The sequence below is a fragment of the Podarcis melisellensis genome (genome assembly GCF_964234715.1).
Source record: "Podarcis melisellensis genome assembly, chromosome: 4".
Classification (NCBI taxonomy): domain Eukaryota; kingdom Metazoa; phylum Chordata; class Lepidosauria; order Squamata; family Lacertidae; genus Podarcis; species Podarcis melisellensis.
In genome coordinates, this window is record NC_138531.1 from 26,878,412 (window position 1) to 26,890,909 (window position 12,498).

At 41.4% G+C, this 12,498-nt stretch overlaps 1 protein-coding gene across 8 annotated transcripts in view; it reads left to right on the top strand.

Moving 5' to 3' along the window:
* MCF2L (MCF.2 cell line derived transforming sequence like) overlaps positions 1-12,498 on the top strand; it is a 111,660-nt gene that overhangs the window by 12,709 nt on the left and 86,453 nt on the right. The window contains exon 1 of one of the 8 annotated variants that reach the window (XM_081908155.1): positions 7,077-7,660. The exons of the other annotated variants lie outside the window; for them this stretch is intronic. Coding sequence (XP_081764281.1) covers positions 7,582-7,660 — 79 coding nt within the window. The 5' untranslated portion in view covers positions 7,077-7,581. Of the gene's footprint in view, positions 1-7,076; positions 7,661-12,498 lie in introns of those variants that run through there. 8 annotated transcript variants of the gene reach the window in all.

A 12,498-nucleotide genomic window follows, 5' to 3' on the forward strand; every position in this document is an offset into this window, starting at 1 on the left:
AGAAATCGTGCTCCAGCGGCGCGGCAGCAGCAGGAGGCCCCTTTAGCTAAAGTGGTGCTTCAGGTTAAGAACAGTTTCAGGTTAAGAACGGATTTCCGGAACGAATTAAGTACTTAACCTGAGGTACCACTGTACATCACAGTCCCTGATATGTCAGTATATTGCTATGTAGAGGCATTGGCTGGCTTCACGGTTTTTCCTGCATCATGTCTGCTCTTGTGAATCCCTGCCCCCCTGCATGAGGCAGGGTACAGCTGAGCGGGCAAAATTAACCGAGACTGCAGGAATCAAGAGATGCATTGGCTGGCTTCATGGTTTTCCCAACATTGTGATTTTTGCATTGTTCACATACACAGAATGGTAGGCAGTTATCCTATAGAAATAAAAGTACAGATCTATTTAGGCTCTTTTTCTCATAAAATATCTTAAAGTGATTTAACAATTTTAAAAAACCCATCAGCAATAAAAAAGCAGATATAAAACAATTTCAAGTCCAATACAGATGCCAGTCTGGGATAAAAACAAAAAATAAAATAATAAATAAAAATTAAATAAAGAGAGGTAATGACTAAAGGGAGACAGTTGGGTGGACACCCCATGAGTTTGCTATCTAGCTGCCCTTCACTAACAATGCCAAGGGCACTATAGGAATGACTTCTTGCATTTTTGCTTCTGTTGTGTGATTGGGCAGAGCTCCTATATGTGGGATTATGAATGAATGCCTTTAAATTGAAAGCCCCTGTAAATGTAACTATAGGTCTTTCAGTAGTAATCTTGCTTGGTTACAAGAGGAATTGCAGATGTGAACACATTCCTGTTTTCTATATTTGAAATGGAATCTGAGGATATTCCCTCAGGAGGCGAGACCCAGATCTCTCAGATCCCAGTTTAATTCTGTCCAGTGACCACCAGTAGCCTTGTTAAAACATTGATTGAACCAGTAAATTCCATGGGCTCTCTTATATAATAGTATCAAGGAACTGAACACAGAGGGAGGGAAACTAGATGCAATTGAGTTCTTTCAAAATCAAATGTTGTATCATTTGATAGTCCCAATTTTTTCCCCAGTATTCACATATCAAAGCTCTTCATTTTTTATTTAAGCTAAGATTATTTAAGATTTTGACAGTTTTTGTAAATATTTTAAAGAAAGGAGGAAAACGTAACTATATTGCTGGTATGGTACAATGAGTTGCTTTCCTCCTCAAGGGTGAATTTTCCTTTTCTTTGATATGTACTCAAACTGACAAGGTACTAGTGATGTACTCTTGTTCGGTCCTGAAATACCTTTTGGAATTAATGCTATGTGATGATTAAATGTGGCATTTTATTAAAATGCCATTTGCTGCGTTTGTTAAGATTAGCCTGACTTGCTCTCAAATGAATGCTCTTGATTTGTATGTTTAATCTCTTTGCATGGGAGTCATAAGGAGTGTGGATTAAGAGAGCTTTATATCATCAAAGTTAATTTTAAAATGTACATGACTGCACTTGTTATCTTAACAAAAACAAAACAAAACCCCGCAACCCTACCATTGTTGCTTTGCGATAAATATTAAGGATTAAAACTTAGTTTGCCTTTATTCAGTCTCTTTACAATTCTGTTATAAATAAAATTACCCCCTTCTGATGCCTTTAAATAAAGACTATACTCAATTACGAATCATAACTTTCAAGTTTCATTGGGATTGGAGGCAGTTCAGGAGCATATCATTATTTTCTAGACTTGGTGGTATCATTATCACTTCTTTGTGTTCACCATACTTGACTTGCAAAATAAACACTCCAAGTTATGGGCATCTTTAAGCAGAGTGGGGAGTCTACCTCTTCCAGCTACAGGAATTGAATATTGGGTCAAGATTTAGACTCCAGGTGTTCAATTTCTGTTCTAGGAAACCTTGGAAGCTTATCTAGGCTTTCTCATCTCAAGAAAAACCTCAGTAATGGTATACAGGGTCCTCTAAAAGAAAGATGGCCCACCATTGATTTCCATAATGTTATCTGCAGCAACAGGAAAGTTTGGTTTGCATTAGGCTACATTGTGGTTAAGCTAAGCCAACATGGCTAGGGAACAATATGTTCCACAGACACCTCTGCAACACTAACCGAATGTGTATCTGCAATTATGAAGTGGAATAAATTGTGTGGTCTGGGAGAGCTGGTGTACAGGTGCGGTAGTGTAGATTACTCATTTTAAATTGGGTAGAGAACCTTTTTGACTCCCAAGGGCCATCCACCCATCAGTTGCATGTTGTCATTATGATGTCAAATGAGTGACAGGTGAGCAGGGCTACCTCTCAGAATTCCTTGTGTTTCGCAAGTCTCCACACTCTCCCTTTTTCAGCTTCTCAGATTAAGGACATGAAGGGGGGAGACTTCCAAAAGGCTTTAAGAGAGCCACTGCCCTCCTGTTTGAGCATGTGGAGGACTGGAAGTTCTTTTAAATTTAGGGGGAGAAACAGTGACCAAGAACCCATGCAGTGGGAGTCTTCTGTAGAGTCACGTAGAAACACACATAATTCTTTGGAAATAAACTTCTCCTTTTTGCAATATGTGGGGTATAATCATTCATGGATTTTAGAATGCTGAATTCTTCTAATGTAATTTTCTACAGCAGTTTGAGCAAAAGAAATAACCCTATTTGTTGTGATAATGGCTTCCTCAACATTTATCAACTAGCCAAAAAAATAATAATGCTAGAAAAATGCAACCTGTGCTGCTGTTAGAAGTAGTGCAACTCATGCAACACGTTGGCGATTAATATACACAGAACAATAATTATACATACTTTATCAGCCTTCAGAGAAAAATGTAAAATATTAAACAAAGCCACAAAGACTTGCGAACTACCCAGCCTAAGGCTAAGCAAATCAGTCTCTTAAGCTTAAACCAAGAAAGAGTATTCTCTAAAACATTGAATATCAATATAAATCTCAAGACTCTGAGATTAGACCACTGAAGAAGCCCGAAAAACTGTGTACCTGCAAGCCCCAGTTAAAGGGCCCTATCAGGGGTAAACAGCGGCCTTTTGATTAATTGGACTGCTAGGGCGAAATGCCAGCACCCTGTCGTCTACAACTTCATTGTCTACAACTTTATTAACATCTATCTACAACTCTACTAGCATCTCTTGGTATTGTGAATATCACTGAACTTACCTTTTGTTGGTATCTTCATGAACTTATCTAATAGACTGAGTTAAGCATTTGAAAAATCCATTGAAACTAGACATTATAAGTTCATTTTAGGCTGGGGGCGCTGTGGGTTAAAGCCTCAGCGCCTAGGACTTGCCGATTGAAAGGTCGGCAGTTCGAATCCCTGCGGCGGGGTGCGCTCCCGCTGCTCGGTCCCAGCGCCTGCCAACCTAGCAGTTCGAAAGCACCATGTACATACTTTGTACATGGTGCAAGTAGATAAATAGGGACCGCTTACCAGCGGGAAGGTAAACGGCGTTTCCGTGTGCGGCTCTGGCTCGCCAGAGCAGCGATGTCACGCTGGCCACGTGACCCGGAAGTGTCTTCGGACAGCGCTGGCCCCTGGCCTCTTAAGTGAGATGGGCGCACAACCCCAGAGTCTGTCAAGACTGGCCCGTACGGGCAGGGGTACCTTTACCTTTACCTTTAGGCTGGGTAGTTCGCAAGTCTTTGTGGCTTTGTTTAATGTTGTGTATTTTTCTCAGAAGGTGACTAAAAACAAAGAAAAAAGCTTCTATTCTCACCCTGGATAAATTTTATTATATTATACACATAGGAGATCTGAAAAGGTATACAGTATACCATGTACATACTTTGGTTGGATATAATATTACTGCTGATTTGGGGATAGGGTGGGGCTTTCAAATGGTTTTCTTAATACTCAGGCTGCAACCCTAGACAGAGGGTCAGACTTGACTACAGGGGTTCTGAGGTTCAAAAAGCTGTAGATCATAAATGTAGCTGCCTTCTGGATTGTGATCCAAGCAGGACCGCTGGTAAGGCCAGAATATTTTAAATCATCACTTCATTGTTTGACATGTCTTTTGCAGAGTAAAAATATGGACTTGAATACCAAGTGGTATTGAGTTTTCTTCTATTCGCTACTTACTGCATCAGATTAATTTTCTTAAAAGGGAAAAAATAGCTAAGGCTAAAAAGGAAATAAATTTCCTGGGACTTAAAATAGTTGAGGCACATAAATAAAACTAATAGTGTGCTGTGAATTATGGATTCTGCCATCAGACCAGTTGAAAAATCCCACAGTTCAACTGCCTCTGGGTACTTCAAGTTTGTGTTATTTGTTGTAACTTCTCCTACAGTAAATGGAGAGTTCATTACTTAAAAGCAGTGAGGCTTTGCTCTTGGGTTAATTTAACTACCGTGAAAGGGAAAATGTGGGTTTGGGTATCTTAAGAGGTTTCCTGGTGAGATTGCTGCCTTCGGGAAGTGGAATTTGTTAAGAACATGTTATTTATAGGAAGTACTCTGTGCTGCAAGAACTAAGATTAACATATCCTAGTAACCCATAAGGACAACAACAAAAATGCCTCATTAACGTTTGCAGTGTTAATCCTCACACTATTTGTGATGCAGGGACCTGGGCTCAAGAAATAATTAGTGGATATTTGAGCAAATCAGGCCAGCCTTCCAAAATTTTCGATCCAAATAGCTATTGAAGACACAGGTCTTGCACTTAGTCTGCATTCCTGCATGTGTGCTATCTCTAGTTCAAGGAAAGCCCATAATGCAGGACCCACACCATGCAGGGCTCCAGGTAACCTACAAAGGGTTGCCTATTTTTGTGGTCACAGCCTTCCCACACATGGGAGCAAAAATCAGCTTGCATTCTGGTTTTGTAGAGGAAGGGTAGGTTGTTGTTGTTGTTCAGTTGTTTAGTCGTGTCCGACTCTTTGTGACCCCATGGACCAGAGCACGCCGCAGTTTGGTCAAACTCATGCTGGTAGCTTTGAGAACACTGTCCAACCATCTCGTCCTCTGTCGTCCCCTTCTCCTTGTGCCCTACATCTTTCCCAACACCAGGGTCTTTTCCAGGGAGTCTTCTTTTCTCATGAGGTGGCCAAAGTATTGGAGCCTCAGCTTCAGGATCTGTCCTTCCAGTGAGCACTCAGGGCTGATTTCCTTAAGAATGGAGAGGTTTGATCTTCTTGCAGTCCATGGGACTCTCAAGAGTCTCCTCCAGCACCATAATTCAAGGGTAGGTTACTCACCCATAATTCATACTAAGTTGCCCTACAGCTTTCATAATTCCTGTTGGCTATTATGTGCTAATGGGAGGTGGAATCCAACAACTTCTGGAGTTCACCCTGTTGTCTACCCCCTGGTTTATGCAGCACTTGACTGCTTAATCTCAGTCAATTGATTTCAATTTTCTAATGTTCATAAATCCAAAACTAACACAGTAAAAAAATGGCTTCTAAGCAAGGTATTTTATTTTAAATGTAGTACTTTAAATTGTTGTGACTCTCCTTGGGACCTTAGGGTGAAGGACAGGTAATAAATCAAATCATCATCATTATTAATAATAATAATTTAAAATGTGGCTTTTGTCTTAACTAAATAGTGCTCATCTGAAACAACATGGCTGTTTTTTTTCTTTTTTGCATTCTTCCATTGCCCATCTCAAACTATAAATTTTCACCAGCACTGGGCCAAACTGCCTAGGTCAAGTAAGGCCTCTGCTTGCGGGAGTTTCTAATGTGAAGAAGAGGGAACCATGGAGTCCCTGGGGAATTTATTTTATTTTTATTTAATTCTAATTAGATTAATTAAATGCTGTTTTGTATTAAAACATTTTTTTACTACCCTCCATGAAAAATTCAAGCTTGTGTCATAGCAATATTAATGGCCAAGGGAAACACACAAGCTTTAAGAAGGAGGTGGAATCTGTTGTCTATGTTCTGTGAAAAGAGCAAGGCTGAGAAAGAGATCTTTGTCCTCAGTAAATCAGAAAAATTGAGCCCAGGTCTCATTCTAAATCACAGACTCTTTCTCAGTCCTTCCCAACCTTTTTACAGTTTAGCATGCTGAGTTACAGTGGAAGGAGTGAGAAGAGTATATGTGGCCAGCGTTGTACCTTGTTAAGACCATCACAGGACTATGCCTACTTGAGTCCACCATGGCTTTTGACCTGATCTTACTGACTCAATGGCTTAGACTCTCTCTTAGCTGAGTAAACTTGAAGCCATTCTTAAACTGAAGGCAGGGTTTGAAATTAGCAGGGCACCAGGTGCATTTTGCTCCTAAAGATTCTTAATTGCGAGCACTTCCAAAAGTCTGGGTGCCATACTATGAGCCTAGCTGACACTCAAGGATTACTGAAATGTACAGTCATAGCTCGGGTTGAAGTATCTTCAGGTTAAGCATTTTCCGGTTGCGCTCTGTGGCGACCCGGAAGTAACGGAGCTCGTTACTTCTAGGTTTTGCCGCATGCTCAGACGCTCAAAATGACGTCACATGCATGCGCGGAAGCGGTGAATCACGACACGCGGACGTGGGTTGCGTTCGCTTCAGGATGCAAATGGGGCTCCGGAACGGATCCTGTTCGCATCCAGGGGTACCACTGTATGTGCTTTGAAGCCTCGAAGTATATGTTCAGGATAGATAATACGTTAAGGTGTTTTAACAATAAAGAGTAGAGTGTTTTGAAAACTGAAGTACGGTACCAATATGTTTTATTGTAAACACCCAATGAAACATGTATTAACAATTTCTGCTAAAAATGTGGTGTTAACAGTGTGTCACTTACGTGAATTGCATATTAATTCATGCTTATTAAAATAATAAATAAAAAGTGTTGCTGACTGCCTCCCCTCTCCCCCAGTGATGACTAGACAGTCTATTTTGGCTCCCACAACCCAGGTCCCAGAAGCCATTTGGCTCCTAGCTTTTCTATTCCAGTTTCCAACACTGTTTTAAAGACTTAAGGGATACAGTACAACCAAATGTCAATAGCACTTTACCCACTGGATTTATGTTTTCATTCATTTCATTTCATTTTAAAAATCCCAACTAGGCAGAAATTTAAAAACAACAAGTATTTCATCTAAACTAGGCTTCCCTTCCTTGAAGGGAAATTCTGTGTCCTCCCCTTTTTCTGTTCAGAGCTGTATTATCTTTCAAATCTGTGTTAGCTTTCCTCTTTTTAAGGAAACAGCAGGCAGCATCAGTATAGATGTGCTGCTAAAGCAGCGCAGTGCTGGGATGTGCTTTAACTCTTCCAGCGAGGGAGAGCTGGCTAATGAAAGCTCCGTGTTAATTCCGACATCTAATAGCAATTCAGCGTGGGAGCAAGGCTGGGTGGTGGGGTTGCTTCATGGAGGAGGGGATAACTTTTTTTTTTAAAGCGATATTGATGTAATTATCATTCCTGACTCTGCCTCTCCACAGCATCCCTCCTGTTTGTGCATTGCAGAGGAAGGCTTCTTGCACCTCCTTTTGAGCTAATATGGAGAAGGAGGGTGGGTGTCTGTGTGCAGTAACTGAAATGCCGTGCTGTTGAAGCAGTGCTGTAGGTCCCCCCCCCAATAATGTTTCTACTTGATGATGGGGAGAAGAATGCTTTCCTGTGCGTTGCCTTTGTTAGAGAATGAGATGCTGGCTAAAAACTGAAGAAATGGCTTTGGAAGAATTGGACTGGAGATTGTATGCTGTTTCTCAGCAGACTGGTAGGAGGAGCTGCAGGTCTTAAATACTGTAATGTGTTTTTGACACTTGGTGTTTCTAATAAGATTTTTTTTTTAAAAAAAACCTGGTTGTAATTGGCATGATAATTACATATATCTGTTGATGGAAACTTTATCTACTGATTGATGCTAGGACCTGACCTTGCCTTGAACAGTCTTTGTTAGCAAATGAAGGTCTGTATTGAAGCATCCGGGGAAATGTACACTTGTTCATAGATGGCTCCTAGAGATCAGGTACAAACCATCGCGATTCTCCCAAGATTGCTTTCTAAAAATACAACCTTGAAATTACTTGTGCGACAGAGGGACGCTGTGAGCTAATTTTAGCCTGGCTTCAGACCGGCTTTTTAAATAATGTTTTTATTGCAGGACTTGTTTTCTGAATCAGGAAGACAGTCATAGATTCTTGAAAAACCTAATGATGTTTAAGGAATTTTATCATTGTTTAATAGCTGCTTAGTTGTGTCGGAAGTTCCAGAAGTTCCCCTCTGCATCTTCCATGAAACAATTAAATGGGCAGGTGCTACGCCGTGTGTAGTTTTGCATATCTGAAGCTGAAGAGAAGATGTTGCTTAATTTGAAAACAAGTTTGCATTTCCCCTTGTATGTTCTTCACCAGCAAGCCAGGGTTTTGGAACAAGAGTTGCGGTCCAATCCATGCAATGGGAAAGGAGCTCCATCTTATTTCAGTGGAAGAAGCTCCTTTCCAGTAATTGCATCGTCTGTGCGTTATCATTTTGCATAAAGATTTGACCCCGTACCAAAAATGCTTTACATATATTAGCCAAGTAATCCTTTAAACAAGCCTATTAAGTAGGGTAGTATTTGTCTTCCTGTTAATACACTACGTTGGGAAGGCAGCAGAGAGACAGCCTGCCTAAGGCAAACGAGTGAGTTCATGGCTGAGCTGAAATTTGAACTACTGACTTGTTTGCCCGTGTTCTAACTACTACCATGGACCAGAGAGCATAGCAAGGATGGATGACGAAGGGGACTTTGTCACATTCATCCTTTCTCTCTAGGTTTCCCCCCTGCATCAAACATGGTAATCTGTGATGCTTTACAGTAGCACAGGAAACAGTAGCATCGCCCAGAAAGAAGGTTGGATACTGTACAGATTTTCTTACACCGATTTCTCCCCTTCCTTTGCTGTGTGAATAGGTATAAATGCCATACTGTAATAATATCCCCAGAGCCCTCCTCATATGTGCTATTAGCATAAGGACATTAAAAACATCCTACTTCCTTGTCATTCTGTGCTATTAATGTTGTTTCCTTTCTGCCAGGGTTCTGAACTGTCCTTTCATTTTTTTCATGAAGTATCTGAGATAATTAACAAAATGGCTGATGATAGTGGAGCCAGTGGCGTAGCGTGGGTTGTCAGCACCCGGGGCAAGGCAAGTAATTTGCACCCCCTAACCCGTGGATTTGCGCCCCCTAACCCGTGGATTTGCGCCCCCTAACCCTAACCCCCCAGATGTTGCGCCCGGTGCGGCCGGCCCCCCCCGCACCCCCCACGCTACGCCACTGAGTGGAGCTGTAGTGATTAGATGTATTAAGGATTTGCTTAAAATGAGCAAATGGCTGATAATCTTCGTCTGCTTTCTCTGCTGAACGTTTTCTGTTTCTTATTGCTTTGTTGCTGTTAGATTTTATTTGTTGTTTTTTCTTGGATTGTTTTCATATTGTTGTAAACCACTCTGAGCTTTGTGAGTGCATTGAAAGGTTAAAGTATGAATCTTCCTAATAAAAACATTTCTTAACCAAGTATGTTCTTAAGTGTTGTGCATTATTTATTAGTGCTAAGGTAGGGTTGTGTGAGCTTGTGTGCGCGCGCACTGTGATGTGGCTTCTACTCTTAATTTTTGATAGTGCTTTCTATCTCTGGGTGCACAAAAATTGAACATTAAACTCCATCTATAACTTGCTGTGCCTCGTAATACAGGTTTTGTGCTTCCTACTATGTAATATATTTTAAGCTCCCATAAAATATGTTGTGAAATGGGAATTTTGCTTTTATTTATAAATTTCTACTTCCTTTTTTATTATTAAGGTTAATTGAGCAGGACATGTTGAATGAATTAGATACTTAACAGAGTTCTTGGGGAGGAAAGTGTGTCTGTTCCAGGAATGCAAATATTGTAATAGGACTAAATCTAAGGACACAGTCAAGGTCAAAAGAGTTTTGCTTTTAACTTCTGCAAGACCTGCTGCATAGATAATGCTAGACATCAGTGTGATAATTTTTAAAAAGGCTTAGGTTTTTGGTGTAGGCAATATGTTTATAATAGGACTGTTATTCGTCAAATTCATAACACTACATATTCATATAACCTCCAGTAACCCGCATTTCATAAAATGTTATAGTGCTAATTATGCAGAAATGAGTGTAATTTATCAGGTGTGTGTATGTGTGTATCCAGTATACTGTATGTTAGGCATAGGCAAACTCAGCCCTCCAGATGTTTTGGGACTACAACTCCCATCATCCCTAGCTAACAGGACTGGTGGTCAGGGATGATGGGAGTTGTAGTCCCAAAACATCTGGAGGGCCGAGTTTACCTATGCCTGCTGTATGTGGATTGGGCCCTCTGAACCACTCAGAAAAGAGGCCTCAGATTTGCATGGGCTTTGTGCCATATGCAGATTTGTGTCCTTTTTTGTGGGCAGAGTGGAGTGCTCAAAAAATAAATAGTACAAAAGTCTTACCCTATTTGAATTTCTGCCCTCCCACAGCTGTTATAAGGGTACATGAACCCCACAGGGCAACTCTAAGCTGAGGTAGTAATGGTTGCTGACATGCCTGGCAATAGGGCCTATTACACACAAACATACTTCTGAGCAGACATGTACAGAGAGAGAAGCCATTTTGTGTATGACCAAGACACATGGGACCACTAACACGCATGCCATTTTCAGCCCCAGAATAGGGCAGAATGGGCTTACACACAACCACTGACAAACGCATTGACCTGGAACACAACCCCCATGCAAACAGGGAGTACCCTGTATATCATTGTACTTCTTAGTAAAATGTCCAATATACAATGGTCTTTAGTACCTACACTAGAAAGAGCCATAGCCATGTCTGCTGCTAAGTTTTCAGTTTGCATTTGCCATTGGCTGGGAGCAGGGGAGAATACTTAGCACCCACCTGCTGTTGTGTAGTAGTATTTGCAGAAAATTACTATATTTACCACACAGTTTGCTGTAACAGTGTACAATATGCGTGCATATTGGAGTTACTGGGTGAAATTTCTCTGCTGTTTGTCTCCCAACAACTCTTGAAACTTATTGTGAAATCATCAAAGCAATGATCATGTGCATGTGCAGTTGCACATGTATACAGTCTCTGAGTATACTTAGTACAGTGGTACCTCAGGTTACATACGCTTCAGGTTACAGACTCCGCTAACCCAGAAATAGTACCTCGGGTTAAGAACTTTGCTTCAGGATGAGAACAGAAATCGTGCTCCGGCGGCAGTGGGAGGCCCCATTAGCTAAAGTGGTGCTTCAGGTTAAGAACAGTTTCAGGTTAAGAACGGACCTCCGGAACGATTTAAATACCTAACCAGAGGTACCACTGTAAAATACCAGTACTGATTTAAAAGCCTTTAAAAAGGTTTATGCACGTTAAATATTTCAAAACAAATGAACCATTCCTAATAGGAAGGGAGAAATCCCGCTTTCCCCCATATATCTGATTTTAATGACATTTCCCATTATCTCAGTAATGACCACACCGCTCCAAATTAATATAGACACAGCAGGTTTTCATTTTTTCCAGTAGTTTTACCTCTGCCCAACCTCTGGTCACCTTAACACATGTCAGTAACATGAAGGATTGGAAGGGAGGGGAGCACATGCAGAATAGAGCCTTACAGTGGTACCTCGGGGTACAAACACTTCGGGTTACAAACGCTTCAGGTTGCAGACTCCGCTAACCCGGAAGTAGTACCTCGGGATAAGAACTTTACCTCAGGATGAGAACAGAAATTGTGCGCTGGTGACGCAGCGGCATCAGGAGGCCCCATTAGCTAAAGTGATACCTTAGGTTAAGAACAGTTTCAGGTTAAGAACGTAACCCTGGAACGAATTAAGTTCTTAACCAGAGGTACCACTGTATTGATATGCCCAGTAGCACCAAACTATAATGGGGAAGGATACTTTTCCTCCTATTGTGAAAATCTCCAGCTTTTCAATCAACAATATCACACAGATTCCCAGCATCAGCTCCCAAACTGAATAGTAGCTGGCCCCTTTTGGAGTTAAAGCTACTGCAGTGAAGTTCAGCATAGAATCTAGTTGATAATGCAGTGGTTTTAACAATGTGAAGATTGCTGCTGCTGCTGCTGCACCACAGTCCCTATGCTTCTGGGACAGGCATCCCAATTAGTTAACAGATGTAAATTACCCCAAAGGGGGAGGGAAACTATGATTCCATCAGGGAGTGGGATTTACATAAGCTCATGTCTGCTTCCAGTAAAATGCCTTGTGGAAGTTATATTAAAAAACCCATCCACATTTCACGATTTAACAAGTGGGATCTGCAACCAAAGGTTGCTGTAGACCCCCAGCTCTAACAGAAGTTCCCCTGTTCAAGGTTCAGCCTGTCTACCAGCCAGCCAGCCTTTTCCAGGGGGAGCAGAGGGAGGCAAGCTAGGTGGGCAACTGGCTGTATCTGTTGTTGTTTAGTCATTAGGTCGTTAGCTTCGTGACCCCATGGACCAGAGCACGCCAGGTGCTCCTGACTTCCACTGCCTCCCACAGTTGGGTCAAACTCATGTTCGTAGATTCGAGAACACTGTCCAACCATCTCG